The 13,805-nt window shown below is 40.9% G+C and overlaps 1 protein-coding gene across 7 annotated transcripts in view; it reads right to left on the bottom strand.

Annotated features, from left to right (window-relative positions):
• The window catches only part of apbb2b (amyloid beta (A4) precursor protein-binding, family B, member 2b), a 55,538-nt gene that overhangs the window by 4,591 nt on the left and 37,142 nt on the right, over positions 1 to 13,805 (bottom strand). For 6 of the 7 annotated variants that reach the window (XM_023265679.3, XM_055010348.1, XM_055010346.1 and 3 more), the window contains 7 exons: positions 13,044 to 13,190; positions 12,274 to 12,401; positions 7,754 to 7,868; positions 4,728 to 4,815; positions 2,629 to 2,712; positions 2,357 to 2,472; positions 1,261 to 1,440 (listed from right to left, as the gene is read on the bottom strand). In XM_023265679.3, coding sequence (XP_023121447.2) covers positions 1,261 to 1,440; positions 2,357 to 2,472; positions 2,629 to 2,712; positions 4,728 to 4,815; positions 7,754 to 7,868; positions 12,274 to 12,401; positions 13,044 to 13,190 — 858 coding nt within the window. The remainder of the gene's footprint in view (positions 1 to 1,260; positions 1,441 to 2,356; positions 2,473 to 2,628; positions 2,713 to 4,727; positions 4,816 to 7,753; positions 7,869 to 12,273; positions 12,402 to 13,043; positions 13,191 to 13,805) is intronic. The other variant, XM_055010349.1, reaches the window with a different exon arrangement.

Genomic DNA, 13,805 nt, shown 5'->3' with positions numbered 1-13,805 from the left:
GTGTGTCTGTGTGTCAGTGTGAGAAGGAAGCTGGACCGGTGCACACTGCTAGCTGGGATCAATAGTAATGACTGATGATTCGTGTCACCGTGAATCAGTTTTAGTGTGTGTGTGTGTCCATATATCCAAAGTTCTGATATGTGATCAATAGCTCAGCCAGCGCTTGACTAATCCTGTAAATCACACCACAGAGAGGTGCAGAGGAAGGTGCGTAACCTCCACTAATGGGCAGCACTATAGCAGAAACACTGTAGACATCACTCTGGGTTGTGATTACTGACATTATAATGATAAAATAAAAACAGTGCAAAGGTGTTATAGTTTTAGCCCAATGATTGTTAAATCGTTGCTGAAAAGTTTTGAGCAGAACTGTAATCAAGGCTGCATGTAATCTACAACATTTAACATTTAAACAGAAAATCTATACGACATAACTTAGCAAGGACATCCTCTTTCAGAGACAACTGATGCTGAACACGCTCCGTATTTTAACTTTCACTGGCTCTCTCGATTTAAATGAATGTTTTAGTGCTTTGACAGAGGGTCCCACTGCAGCCAGAACAGAGCATATGGATGGGACAGTAAAACACAAATCTCTCAATTGTTGAACACTCAAACCCAAACTCAACTACTGGCAAGGGCATTCACTTTGAGAGAGAGAAATCTGCCTGTCTGTACTGGGATGACCTTGGTGTCAGAATTTGCACTTTGCAACATGCAAGCATTTTATATTTTAGTAGCTTAAATTCAGCTGGTGTTGAACAAACACTTTTCATGAGACCAACCGGCTTTAAAAGGGCTAAGCATATGAAGTCATTTGTTAGCTTAGGTCTTTGCTTTGAATGTTCTGGGGACTTTTGCAGTTCATGTGCAAGCATGAGCCTGATCAAGCATTTTTAAAGCCTCTTTTTTTTTTTTAAATCATCGAAAGTTATTCATAGCAAGAAATAGTAAAAACAGGAAAAACTAGAAAAGCACTCAAAGAGCGTTGTTCTCTGCCAAGGCTGCACAGTTGTTGTATCATTTCTGATGGCTGAAATCATTAACAAATCTGTGGATCTAGACTATAAGCCACATCACTGCCAAAATGCAATCAGTTGTTCCTTGTGTAATTTCTGACCTTCTCTGGAACTTTCATCCAAATCCGCTTTTGAGTAATGTTGCTAATAGACAGACAAACATACGCTAATCGTCACAGAGTTGGTTCAGAGAATTTGAGTTGTATTCTCAGCTTTCTACCAGACGGCTGCCGTGACTCACCATACAAGCTGCCTGTACGGCCTCAGATACGTTCCCTGCATTGGGGTCACACCAGAAGACGTGACAGTCAAAGCGATGGCTGCCAGCATCCATGATGAAGGCGAACGTGTGCACATCACGCCCAACGCCCATGAAAGACAGAAAACGAACACGACACTCCACCAGCACTTCCTCTTCATCCTGCGCAGAGACATTGGGGAGTGAAAGCAATAAAAAAAATTCACAAACATGTTGAGCACATCTGTCAGCTTCAGGTATTTAACTGTTTGAAAAGTCAAAGACACCACAAGAACTCATTACTGACAGAAAGTACAATTGCCTTACATTTTTCTGCACTTTATTGTAATAGTTACATGCATTCATACAGGGGAGCTGCCCAGTAAAACTGCAGCCTCCTAATAAACGGTTCCACTGAGGCAGCTGCATTTTTAGTACCTTGGTGTTGAAGCTGAAATCCATAACTTATTTAAATGAAAAACTTTTTAAAAGAATTTTTATGTCACATGCATGGTTGAACATTAACTTTATATGCAGAGTTAACAAGAGTACAGTTGCTGTCTGTGAGCATATTTCACTCTCATTACTCAGGTCAGCAGTTTGCTACCATTATGGTTAACAATATCAATAAAATCTGTTCAATCTGAAGTGCAACTGATGTTTTTTCATTATTTTGTAGTTGAACACTGTTTAAATTAACCACTAAAATGTCAACAGCAGATAAACTTCAATATTTTGTGATCGCTAATGACGCAGGCTTCTGCACTCACCTGAGGGAAACAAACCAAACAAGGAGACACTAATCACTCGGTCACTACAGGGCTTTTAGCAGTGAAATGGATTTTGCAGACAGTTTGTACAGTAGCTGCACAAACAGGCTGAGAAGACGAGCTCCATTGGCCTTTGGATGCGTTTCCATTTATCAATTATGTTCCACTGTCAAGGAGTGCATGAATGCATAGAAAATTGTGGCTCTCAGTTTTAAGAAAATGTTTGGCTTTTGTATTTTGCTTTTCTGTAGAAGGCTTAAAGGAACAGCAGAAAGACAACCAGGTTAAGTTGGGGATATTAGTTTGGCGACAGCAGATGTGCGTCTGACCTTGTCTTTGCTGATGGTGACCGTAGCATCTGCCACGTTGAGGGCCACAGGAGTCCAGTCCTCTCTGTTGGAAGAACCGATTAGACTGTCTATAGCTCCATTCAGTATATCCATACCTGAATAGAGGATGGTAGAAACAAACACACAAATTAAAGCTTAATTCACATAAGATTGGCATCAACACTGGCTATGTACTTTGCATCTTTTTAATTTGTACGTGTGTGTGTGTGTGTGTGTGCGTGCGTGCGTGCGTGCGTGTGTGTCACACCCACCTATTGGTCTGGCCACAGGTAGCATTCCAAGGTAGAGCACCTGAAATTTCTGAACCAGCTCTGTCTTTGGTGTGGGGAACTCTGCTGGGGAGAATTCAACAAACACTTAAAATTGGCCGTCGCAATTATTATGGAGATGTAACGTTAAACGCCAATACCCACCCACCAGCAAGTTTGAAAAGTGTGTAAATTGCCAAACTTACAACATTTATCAGAGTCACATACTGTGCAAACAGAGACAATGGTCAGATTCTTAATTTTCTGACAGTCCTTGAACTACTCATCTGCGATGTAGCATTCAGCCAGAAAAAAAACATCACATTTCCTCAAAATCTTTTAATTCTATGGGTCTGACTTAAAAATTTGCCAAACATGAAAGGTTTGCTGCAACTACACTCTGGAGAAAACTAAATATTCTGCATTTTTCAGCATGACTGTGACACTACTAGTGAGTCAGATGTGAGCAACAGTCACTTGACAAAAGTTCTAAATGTTTTTGAATGAACTGCAGGTTGTGCAGACCAGGTAGAGGACATGTATGGAAACAATCAAAAAATGTCACCAATAACTTATCTACAGTACACAGAGCCACCATTACTTTACCGTTTTGATAGCACCTGTGGGAACTTAGAAAAATATTTTACATATTGATTTCACATTTTTCCTTTTTTTTTATTTATAGGATTAAAACTTTGCTATACTGCATAGATGTTTTCTCTAATTCTAGTCATGGTTGTTTCAATAGACGTTCAGGACTTTATACTGCATTAAAAAAATGAGCCCACAGTGAGCAAAAGACTCATAGAAACAGTCCGTGGGTTTGGAGAGTTTAAACAAGCCAAGTGATGAACAATGTTAAGGTATTCTGATATATTATGGTATTTTGGTCCTGAAGTGTTTTTAGCTGAGTTTTTACAAGCTAACAACAGTATTATTCGCAGTCAAAATTCTGTTTTTATTCTCCCAACTGGAAAGAAATCCATGCAGGGAAGTTACCATTAGCAATCTTCTGCACTTCCTGCTTCTTATGTTTGAAAATTTAGTGCCAGTATTATTATTTTAAGCAGAGACAGTCACTGAAGCTGTTTGATTTGATGTGCTGTCAGCAGCAGGCTGGCTTGTTGTCAGTCTGCCTGGTCGTTGGTGCATCTTGTTCAATCACTGTGTGTGTATATAAATGAACCAGCACAGCACAGCCAATTTCTCTTTGACACAGTGACAACCAATGGGAGACAAAATGGTGAGTGATGACAGGAATGCTGTTTTGGGTTTTTTTTGTAATCACATTTATGAATAAATGAAACAGTCAAAAATTTGCACCGAGCCTTTTTCTCAAAACAGCTACTTGTATGAACACTGCATATTTTTAAGCTACTTTAACACCTCCTCTCTTTAAAGTACAAGAACGTGTGTCTTGTTGCCACCAACATCTCTTGGCTGTCTGCTTTTCCCACCTGTCTGGCAAATCAAAAATCTCCCTCCACATCTTGCCTGTGAATCTGACATCTTTCAGGTTTCACACTATTCCACTCATTCAAAGCTGGCAGTGGTAAAGCACAACAAAGTGTAGCAGTGGGCCGAGGGTGAGTAAGAAGACTGCAGTAGATATGGATGTAAAAAATGCAGGTTTTAAAATATTCAAAAAAATGCCCTGTAAATGTTTTATAAGGAAGTTATTGCATCTTTCAGACTTCAAGGACACATTCAAAGCCTTTTTGGTGAGCAGCACTGAAAGTAAACACAGATTTGTTTACCAGAAAGCTCCACGGGGCAGCTTTAAGGCCAAAACTAAATATCAAAGTGATAAATGTGGGGAAAACACGAATGGATTTTAATGACCCCCTCCCAAAATTACTTATTATAAATCTGCCTTTATGCTCTATTCTGACTTGATGCATTAGGAGAGGTAGGATGATGATGAATGCGGAGGTATTTTTTGAGACTTTCTGCTCCTCCGTACGCCCACTTTGACTGCATCCAGAGTGCCTCAGAAGTGACAACTGCCAGGCTTTTATTGATGCTTGACACTTGTCGCATTCACACCCACATTCTCACGTTGACAGACACACTGAGAGGGTTACTGTATGTATGAAGCCTACCTTGTAAAGGGAGATCAAGTCCAGCCTGCATCCTGTCCTGGAGAGAGCCTCCTGCCATCGCTTTGGCATTCTTTCGCTCTGTCATTATCTGGAGAAGAGAGAGAAAGAGGGAGAGCGGGATGAGCAAAGGGAGATATAGAAGTATGAGGAAATGGCATGTAAAAACAAAGCAGAATTGGTGTATCACGGCAGAGACGCAGGGGAGGAGAGCGAAGAGACAAAAACGAAAAATGTGTGAAAGTGCAAGAGGATGAGGAGGGGGGGGGTGATGAAAGCGTCAACACAAAGGAGCTCAGGAAAACCTCGAGCAGCTTCACCCCTGATACTGTCATGCTGTCTACCCATTTCACCTGGGGAGAACACACACACACACACACACACACACACACACACACACACTATACAAATTAACCAGGTCACACTCCTGTTTCCAAAGCTGGGTAAAAGCTTTTACCTGCAGTGCTACTCACAGTGAGAAAACACACACTGCAAACAGAACCAGAGAGGTGGAAACAGGCAAAATCATTCATCCATCCCTGTCACGAATACGCACATATGCCTCGAAACACCACACATGAATTGTATATCCGTAATCAGAAAGTGTGTCACAGCGAATCTGCATCTCAGCATCCCCCTGCTGTGACCAGTTCTTCACCTTTTCCCATTTATCCTTTTTCTGTGTGTCAAGTCTGAATTCAACAGACTTGATGTTCAACAGTAAAATGTATTTCTTGGTGTAAAAGGTGGGATGCTCGGTATTAATGTGAAGGACAAATGTCTTCAACTCCATTTTTTCAATCTACAAAACCTTTTAGCCACAAGCAGTTAAACCATTAAAAAACTTTTTCAATTCTACTAGGAGTTGATCTCAGTGCTAAATTATGAGTCAGTATAAGAGAAGAAACCATTTAAAGACCCTTTCCACCGCTGAATTAAAGTTCTAAGGCTATAAATGTGTTTTATTGGGACAAAAGGAAAGTCCATTAATTCAAAGCAGACACAATAAAAACATGGTTTAAATACTGTTCTTCCAGGGCCTGTTTGAATTCATCTGTAGTCCACAGAGACTGGACATGCAGTGTAGAGAAAGCTCTTTGACAGCTGTGCTAGGGAGAAAAACACATTTGCATAAGTTTAATCGCATTTTTGGAATTTCTGCAGGTGCTTTGTGCAAAGACAAAAATGTGTGCCCAGACAATGGGATGGTAAATACGATTATGCAATACAAATAGTCTAGAGGCTGGTCATCTTAACTCTCTGGACACCAAATCCCTGTGGTGAGTTTGAAGGGAATATTGCCTTTTTTAGATATTTAAAAATCACCAAAATTGCACCATTTATCAGAGCGAGAAAATGTAAAAACAAAAAGAATTGCTAAATTTTCCAACATTCCTTGAATTATTCATCTGAGACATGCCGTTCCGCTGAGAAATGTCCCCATTGTTAGCAAATCTAAGCTAAAAATGGGGATATTTAATCAAAATAATTTTATTCTACATATTTCATTTCAAAATTGACAAAAATAAAGCTTTCTTGAACTGGATTTTGTACAAAAAAAAAAAACAAACAAAAAAAAAAAACGTAACTTTTATGTTCATCATGCTAGGCTCCACAGTGGCTCAGGGGTTCGCATCCTGGCCTGGGATCTTTCTGCATGGAGTTTTCATGTTCTCCCTGTCCATGTGTGGGTTTTCTCCAGGTTCTCTGGCTTTCTCCCACAGTCCAAAAACATGCTGAGGTTATTTGGCAACTCTACATTGTCCGTAGGTGTGAATGTGAGTATGATTATGTAGCCCTGTGATAGACTGTTACCTGTCCAGGGTGTCTCCTACCTTCACCATAAGCCAGCTGGGATAGACTCCAGCCCCCTGTGAACCTAATGAGGATTACACGGTGTACAGATGATGGATGGATGGATGGATGGATGGATGGATGGATGGATGTTCATCAGCCTACTGGGAAGCCATGAGTGATTTGCTTACAATCAACTGAATTTATAAAGTAGTCAGGGACTTGTCAGCTGAGCTAGACAGAACTACAGGCAGTGAATAGGTGGCAAGTATTAAAACAAATTATAAATTGAAGTAGAAAAACATGTATGGCATGTAGAACCATTTTCTTCTAGTGTAGGTAACATCTGTGGACACCTGGAAAAGCGTTGCACATGTTGATTCAAGGTTATCCAATTTTTGCAAAAGAAGTAATCAAGTCATTAGTCATTATTAGGTACACTACCATTCAAAAGTTTGGGGTCACCCAGGCAATTTTCCATGAAAACTCTCACTTTTATTCATGTGCTAGCATAATTGCACAAGAGTTTTCTAGTCATCAATTAGCCTTTCAACACCATTAGCTAACACAATGTAGCATTAGAACACAGGAGTGATGGTTGCTGGAAATGTTCCTCTGTACCTCTATGTAGATATTCCATTAAAAATCAGAAGTTTCCAGTTAGAATAGTCATCTACCACATTAAAAATGTCTAGACTGTATTTCTGATCCATTTAATGTCATCTTTTTCTTTCAAAAATTAGGACATTTCTAAGTGACTCCAAATCTTTTAACGGCAGAGTATGTATATTTTTTTGTGATTTTGTCATGCTACACATTTTGGAGTTTTCTGTACTTCTAGCCATGGTTGTGCTGTTTTCATAAAGATGTAAGATTTTATTTGCATTAAAAAATGAGCCAACCGTGAGTAAAAATGTGACAGGAGCAAAAGAAACCAGCAGTAACTGCTTGGAGTCGAAAGAATGAAATGTTAAGTGAACTCGATAGGCATGAATGCATCTGAGTAAATGTTGTTAAATTATGTTTTTGTTGCACAAATGAGGTTTTCAAAGGGGTTAATTTGTAAAATAAACTGTGAGAAAGTCCATCGGCACTACGTTTTCTTGTCCCCGAGCCTTTTTCGTTTAGTTAGGAGGGGAAATGTTCTTCCAGCATGTCGGAGCTTCATCCAAGTCTGTTTGCCAAATCCAGACTTGGCCTCGTGTCCAAATCCTCGTCGAGTGTGAACAACTCACCCGGGAGCAGATCTCATGCAGGCTGGTGGCGATGGCTTTGGCTGGTGTGTCACAGCGGAACACATGACATTTCAGGATCCTGGTGTTTTTATCCCTCGCCACATATGCAAAGTCCCTGGGAAGAGGAAAACACAGCGTTAATGAAGACGCACAACAGCAGAAAGGGTTTGCTGGACTCATTCATTTTGGCGCTACTTGAAGAGAAGAAGGATAAATGATGAAGCAGGGGTTTGTATTCATCTTGTGTGTCCAGTTTTGAGAGTGACAGGTCTTGGAGACAAATGAGAGATGAACTGACCTTTATTAGCCTGATGAATACAGGACACGCACGCACGCACGCACGCACACACGCGCACACACACACACACACACACACACACAAGTGGATGGACCCAAGAGATCAATAGAGCAGTGTGATGCAAGAGGGAGTTGAATAGAGTGACAGCAGGCAGGAACTTTCCCCTGGGCCCACTGGAGCTGAAAACAATTTAACTGTGCTGAACAGAAGGAATGAAGAATGAAAAGAAGAAGGACACGAGACGGATGGAGAGAGGAATGAAGACATGGAATACTTTGAAGAGGAAATATAGCTGCGTCAAATTAAACTAGCACAACACACACATTTGTGATTTACGTTGTTCGCAAAAACCAATTTAAAATAACTTCTCTCAAGCTGTGTGCTCCAATATGTCATGCAATAGGAAACACAGGCCCGAGGGTTAAACAAGATTTCTGAGCCTGAACCCTCAGGGAAGCTTCTCCACAGATATTTATGTTTGTGTGTGTGTGCGCATACTTTTAAAAAATGCCTGTGGACAGACAAGGACAGAGGAGGTCACCTTCATTTCCTACATCTCTGCGCTCACAGTGGTACAGTACATCAAGAGCAACTTTGAAGGCGAAACAAAAAATGAGACGCAGAGGAAATTAAACAATAAGAAATGACGGAGATGATGGAGAGATACCGTAGGAGGGTCACAGATGAAAGGAAGGAATGTGTTTACCTCTCTCTGTATCCAAGGAAGCAAGGGAGGAAAGGAGAGACAGTTAGTGGAAGATAAAGATCAAATCCATCATGCTGGCACCCTGCCATGGGACAAGTTGCAAAGAGACCCACTCACTCACATTCAAAATTAACCTTGAGTGACATATTCACTTCTCATTCAGTTTTGTGTTCCAATAGAACTACTTTGTTGGTTCAGTGGCATGCATATGTATGGGCTGAAAGAGGTGTAGCACAGATCCCAGCAGTACTGCAGGTGATTCTTAATGCATACTCAACCTAAAATATGAAAAACTGACAGAAATTGAATAAGTTATGAAGGAAAAAATAGAAAGAATGAATAGAAGAGAGAATTCTGGTTGGGTGCGGTTAGCTTTAATTGGCTGCTGATGGTTTGTGTTTCCTAAAAGACATAAAGGAAATAGGTTGGGAGTGTCTAAAAGCACATAAAAAAAGAAGTTACTGAGAGGAGAGCAAAAAGAGTAAGGGATATAATGAGACAACAGTGAAATAGTGGGAGAGAAAATTGGAAGTGAACTGCAACAACGTACAAGATAAAGATAAAAGCGTAAAAGATGAGGGCAGAATAAAACAGCCAGATGAAGAGAGAAGATTAAAGTCAGAGGAAAGAGAAGAGAGAGAGCGAGAGAGAAAGGGGGACAGGGAATGATATCTCATTTCAAATATAATCTTATCATCATGCCGACGCCCCTGAAAATGTCAAGGTTGCTGTGGGAATCTGTAATCTCTGTGGCGATAATGAGTTTCGTGGCACACAAAGAGAGGGGGGATGCACTGGGGGTACCGTTCCTCTGCTGACAGAACCTCTCCAGGCTTTCACATGGCTGTACGAGTGCGTAAGTGTGTGTGACAGAGAGAACGCGATACAGGGAAAATCCCTGCTCCAACCAGCTTTCCACACTATCCCTATCTTCAAAATGAAACAGTGCCCCAAACCATAAATAAATTAAATTGCAAGCAAATTGCAAAAAAAAACAAAAAAACTGGCAAATTTGTGCAACATATTTCTGCATTTAGTCTTCATAATTTTTACATAAACAGTGATCAATTAACGTCTAAACACTTGCTAAAGTGAAGAAATGTTTAAGTCCTGAACTGCTACTAATTTCACTCCTTGGAGCTCTCAGCATTGAACGAATGCCTTCCCCAGGCACTACAGATTCAGATTAACACAACTTCTTTATCACATTATCTATTTGTAATTACCACCCTCATTGAACATCCCAGCTAGCAGCAAACCCCCGCCCACATTTGATTTTTCACTACACCTCTGCTAACAAAAAGACATGCACACCTCAAATCAGATTAGAAAAAACTGTTTTTTTAAAAAATCAAGTTGCTCAGAAGTATCCCCTACAAACTGAGGCCTCTTTGTCTTTGGCTTCGCCTTTTGTTTTTCCCAACTTTATAATAAAACAAAAGAGCAGAGGTGATTCCTAAAGTAAGGCGGTGGTATATAAATCTACTCACGGTGGTTTGATTTCCTATCCTGGCTGGTAATCCTGTAACGTCTTTAGACACTCACACCATCAGCTGCTGGTGATCCGGCGTGCCTGCACTGTCTCCCCAACCTGTCCGCTCCACACCCAGTGAGCACTAACCATGCCTCCCCCTCTGGCAGCTTCATCATCCTCTCCCTCTCTCCTGCCAGAACCCCCCTCTCCTCCCCTCCCTATGACCACCTCCTCCTCCTCCCTTTGCTGCAGCTGAGGTATTCCCACTGCACAGATTCTCCCGATGTGGACAGCAGGAATAAAGAACTCATAATAAACACAAGTTTGTTTCATCTGACAGGCTGACATTAAGCTATTAATATCATGGAACAAACACGGCTGCATGAATATGTGTGTGTGAATAAGAGAACAGAGCGATTCCTGAGGCTTTACAGTTCTGCAGTTCTGCATATTCCGAGAGCTTTTAGTCTTTCCTGAGTGCACTCGTGAGAGTGTGCTCACATGCGTGTGGAGGAGCACGCCAACTCAATATTGTAGAGGAATTACCACCCATTCCAGCCCGTATCACCCCGATAACCTACACTGGGTATGTTCTTGTGCATGGAGCAGCAGTGCACAGCACCCTCTGCTGGTCACAACACTCTGTGTCTTTACAGATTAATTTTAACCTTCGTATGTCCCGGAACAGTCCTGTGGACCTCGTTTGCTGTTAGTTTTCCCGGTCCCATTACAACATGTAGGCATAACAACCCTAGAAGCCGCCCAAGTGCCAGTCTGCTGTTGTGTGTGAACATGCCTTCAGTGAAACCTGCGGCGATGAGCTCATCTGAGGCAAAAAGCAAGGCACACGTAGTCAGGTGGGGCTTTGTGGTGAAAGAGGATAAAGGCCATTCTCTCCCTTTCATTCCAGCCTTTGTACTGATGAATTAATCTTGAATTAGCATCCTTTCATCATCAATCATTAACTCCTCTCCTCTCCCTGTCACTACACCACCTGTCTGGTTGGCCTCATTTGTTACCGTGACCTTTTACTAAGTATGTGTGTGAGGTTCACCATTGACTTTTCTGTCAGTTGAAGTATTTAATAACTTAAATCTAAACAACAAAAGGGCGCTGACGTTATTGAGTGATGCCCCCAGATGACTTGTTCTCCCGCTGAACTCCAAAACCCACTGGCGGGTTTGAAATGATGTTATGTTTAAAAGTTGCTAAATTTACGTGGTTTACTGGAGTCATAATCTGTAAAAACAGAATGAATTGTCCGACTTTCAGCAGTCGACGTGATGTTCTACCAGGAAAATGATCTGAAGCCAAGCTTGAAATCGTGATGTTTCATCAGGATCATTTTATTCCTCCTGTCTCATTTAAAATTTGGCTAAAAATAAACCATTTACTAGAATGAAATTCTGTTAAATTTTTTTTTTTTGTTTTTGTTTTTAAAAATTCTGCGCTCGTCTGTGCAAATTATCAAGACACTTGTGTCTGAGCTGCGACCAACAGTCTTGTGACAAAAATTCAGACTGGATTCAACTACAGGCTGTGATTACACTGAGCAGACAGGGAACAAGCATAGGAACTAATTAAAAATCTAAACCATAAAATATCTACAGCATTTAGAGTCACCACATTTTTCATTTTTATTTGGAAAAAAGGGGCATTTGGAAGAATATTGTTCATGTGGATTCCATTTTTTGAAATTTTTTGTAAAATATGTAATCAAAAAAATGTAACTTTCTCTTTTTTGTGACTGATGCATTATAATTGTGTCATACTGCACGAAAGACATTTTTGAGGTCTCTCTACTTCTAGCCATGTCTCTGCTAGTTCCATAGAGGTGCAGGATTTTTATATTTCAGTTAAAAATGAGCCTGTAGTGACTCAAAATGTGACAGTTCAGAGAGTTAACAACACAGGATTCTCTACTGAAAGGTGATTTTGGCCACAGTATTCTGTCTGAGAGAATCACAGAAGATTAATCATGACAACAAGCAAAAGCGTAAATTTCAGGGTGAATAAAAGGTGTATTTGTCACTGTGACTGACCTGCCATTGTCCCGGCCAACGCCCCAGACCCGGATACTTGCAATTGGTTGGGAGTGAAGCACACTGCGGTCCATGGGGTCGACCAGGTTCAACATATTATTCTCCAGCACCAGGTACATGTCCTTCCCCTGGGCGCGCACACACACACGCACACGCACACACACACACACACACACACACACAGGCAAGTACACACACACAAATCCTTCAGATCTCATCACAAAAACATGCAACCCTTATTTCCTGCAGCCTAAAATGTAGTAAAAAAAACTGGTTCTTTAAAGGTCAGGAGCTTTCTTTACACACCTGTAAAAGAATATTTGCCTATGTGTGCATATATGGTGTGAAAGTGTGTGTTCGTGTGTGTCCATGAGTGTTCTCTGGCTTTGAAGGTCTCTAAATAAATTATCAAACCCTAAAAAGAGGGGGTGAGACATGAAAGGTTATTGAAAGAGGGATGAAGCTCTCTCTCTCTGTTCTGTCACTTCACATTAAAAACAACCACAGCAGAGAGGAAAGGACTTCATAACGTTTGCTCTACTTTCCTCTCTTCTTTCCTCCCTATTCCCTCCATCTGTTGACATACATTTCAGAAGACTGCTGCCCCTGATAACTTGTGTTGCTCTTTTCTTTGCTCCACACTTATCTTTTAATTCATCTCCCTGGCTTCCTACAAGTTCTCCTCCCCTCTAGAATCTTTATTTCCAACAACCACAAACATGTCAGCCTTTATTTTACACCCAGAACAGAACACATATTATCTTCCTCACCTCTCCCCAGATGCCAACAGTGTCTCGAATGTCATTCTTGCAGTAGGACAGCTGTCGGATGCAGTTGTTAACGGCAACGCTGCTCTTTCCAGGAGCCAAATCTTCCTCGGCCATCTCCACCCAACCCAGTGAACGCACTGCAAAACACTGGAAGACACACAAACACACCCAGTGATCACACTCTCGTGTACATACAGGACATGAGGCATATAACAACATTTTGCAGACTAAGAACAAGGCTTTGATTTTGGCTCTAATGTAGCTTAAAGGTATTTTTTTCCCCTCAGTGACTTTGAATGGCAACATCATTTAGTTTAAAATGATACATTTGAGGTTTTGAACTATTTAGATTTCACAAAGAAGAGAAGACAGGTAAACAGATGAAGACAACAAAGCCTGATAGCAGAGACAAAGAGAGGAGAGAGACCAATCCATCTGCCCTCATCAAGTATTCATTCGATTTCAGCAGTCCATTCACAAAGTACTCTGGTAATTATATAGGTCAGAGAGGCTGAGAGAAGCAGATGACAGACAGTAAATAAAGTCACTATCATACTAGACAGTGAAATTATAGTTCGAAATGAGCATATCTGTTCATGTGAAATCAGTTTTTGAGACTTTGGGAGATAAAATTTGCCACTGACAAAGGTAGTTGGTGTCTCCCTTACTAAGTAAACAAAGGAACCATTTCAATCTCAATACCACAGTGGGCTATTTGCTGCCATTAATGTGTGTGTCAGAGTGTACTACCAGACCAGATGC

Source organism: Amphiprion ocellaris, chromosome 4, assembly GCF_022539595.1.
Source record: "Amphiprion ocellaris isolate individual 3 ecotype Okinawa chromosome 4, ASM2253959v1, whole genome shotgun sequence".
NCBI lineage: Eukaryota > Metazoa > Chordata > Actinopteri > Pomacentridae > Amphiprion > Amphiprion ocellaris.
This window is presented reverse-complemented; position numbering and strand designations above follow the sequence as displayed.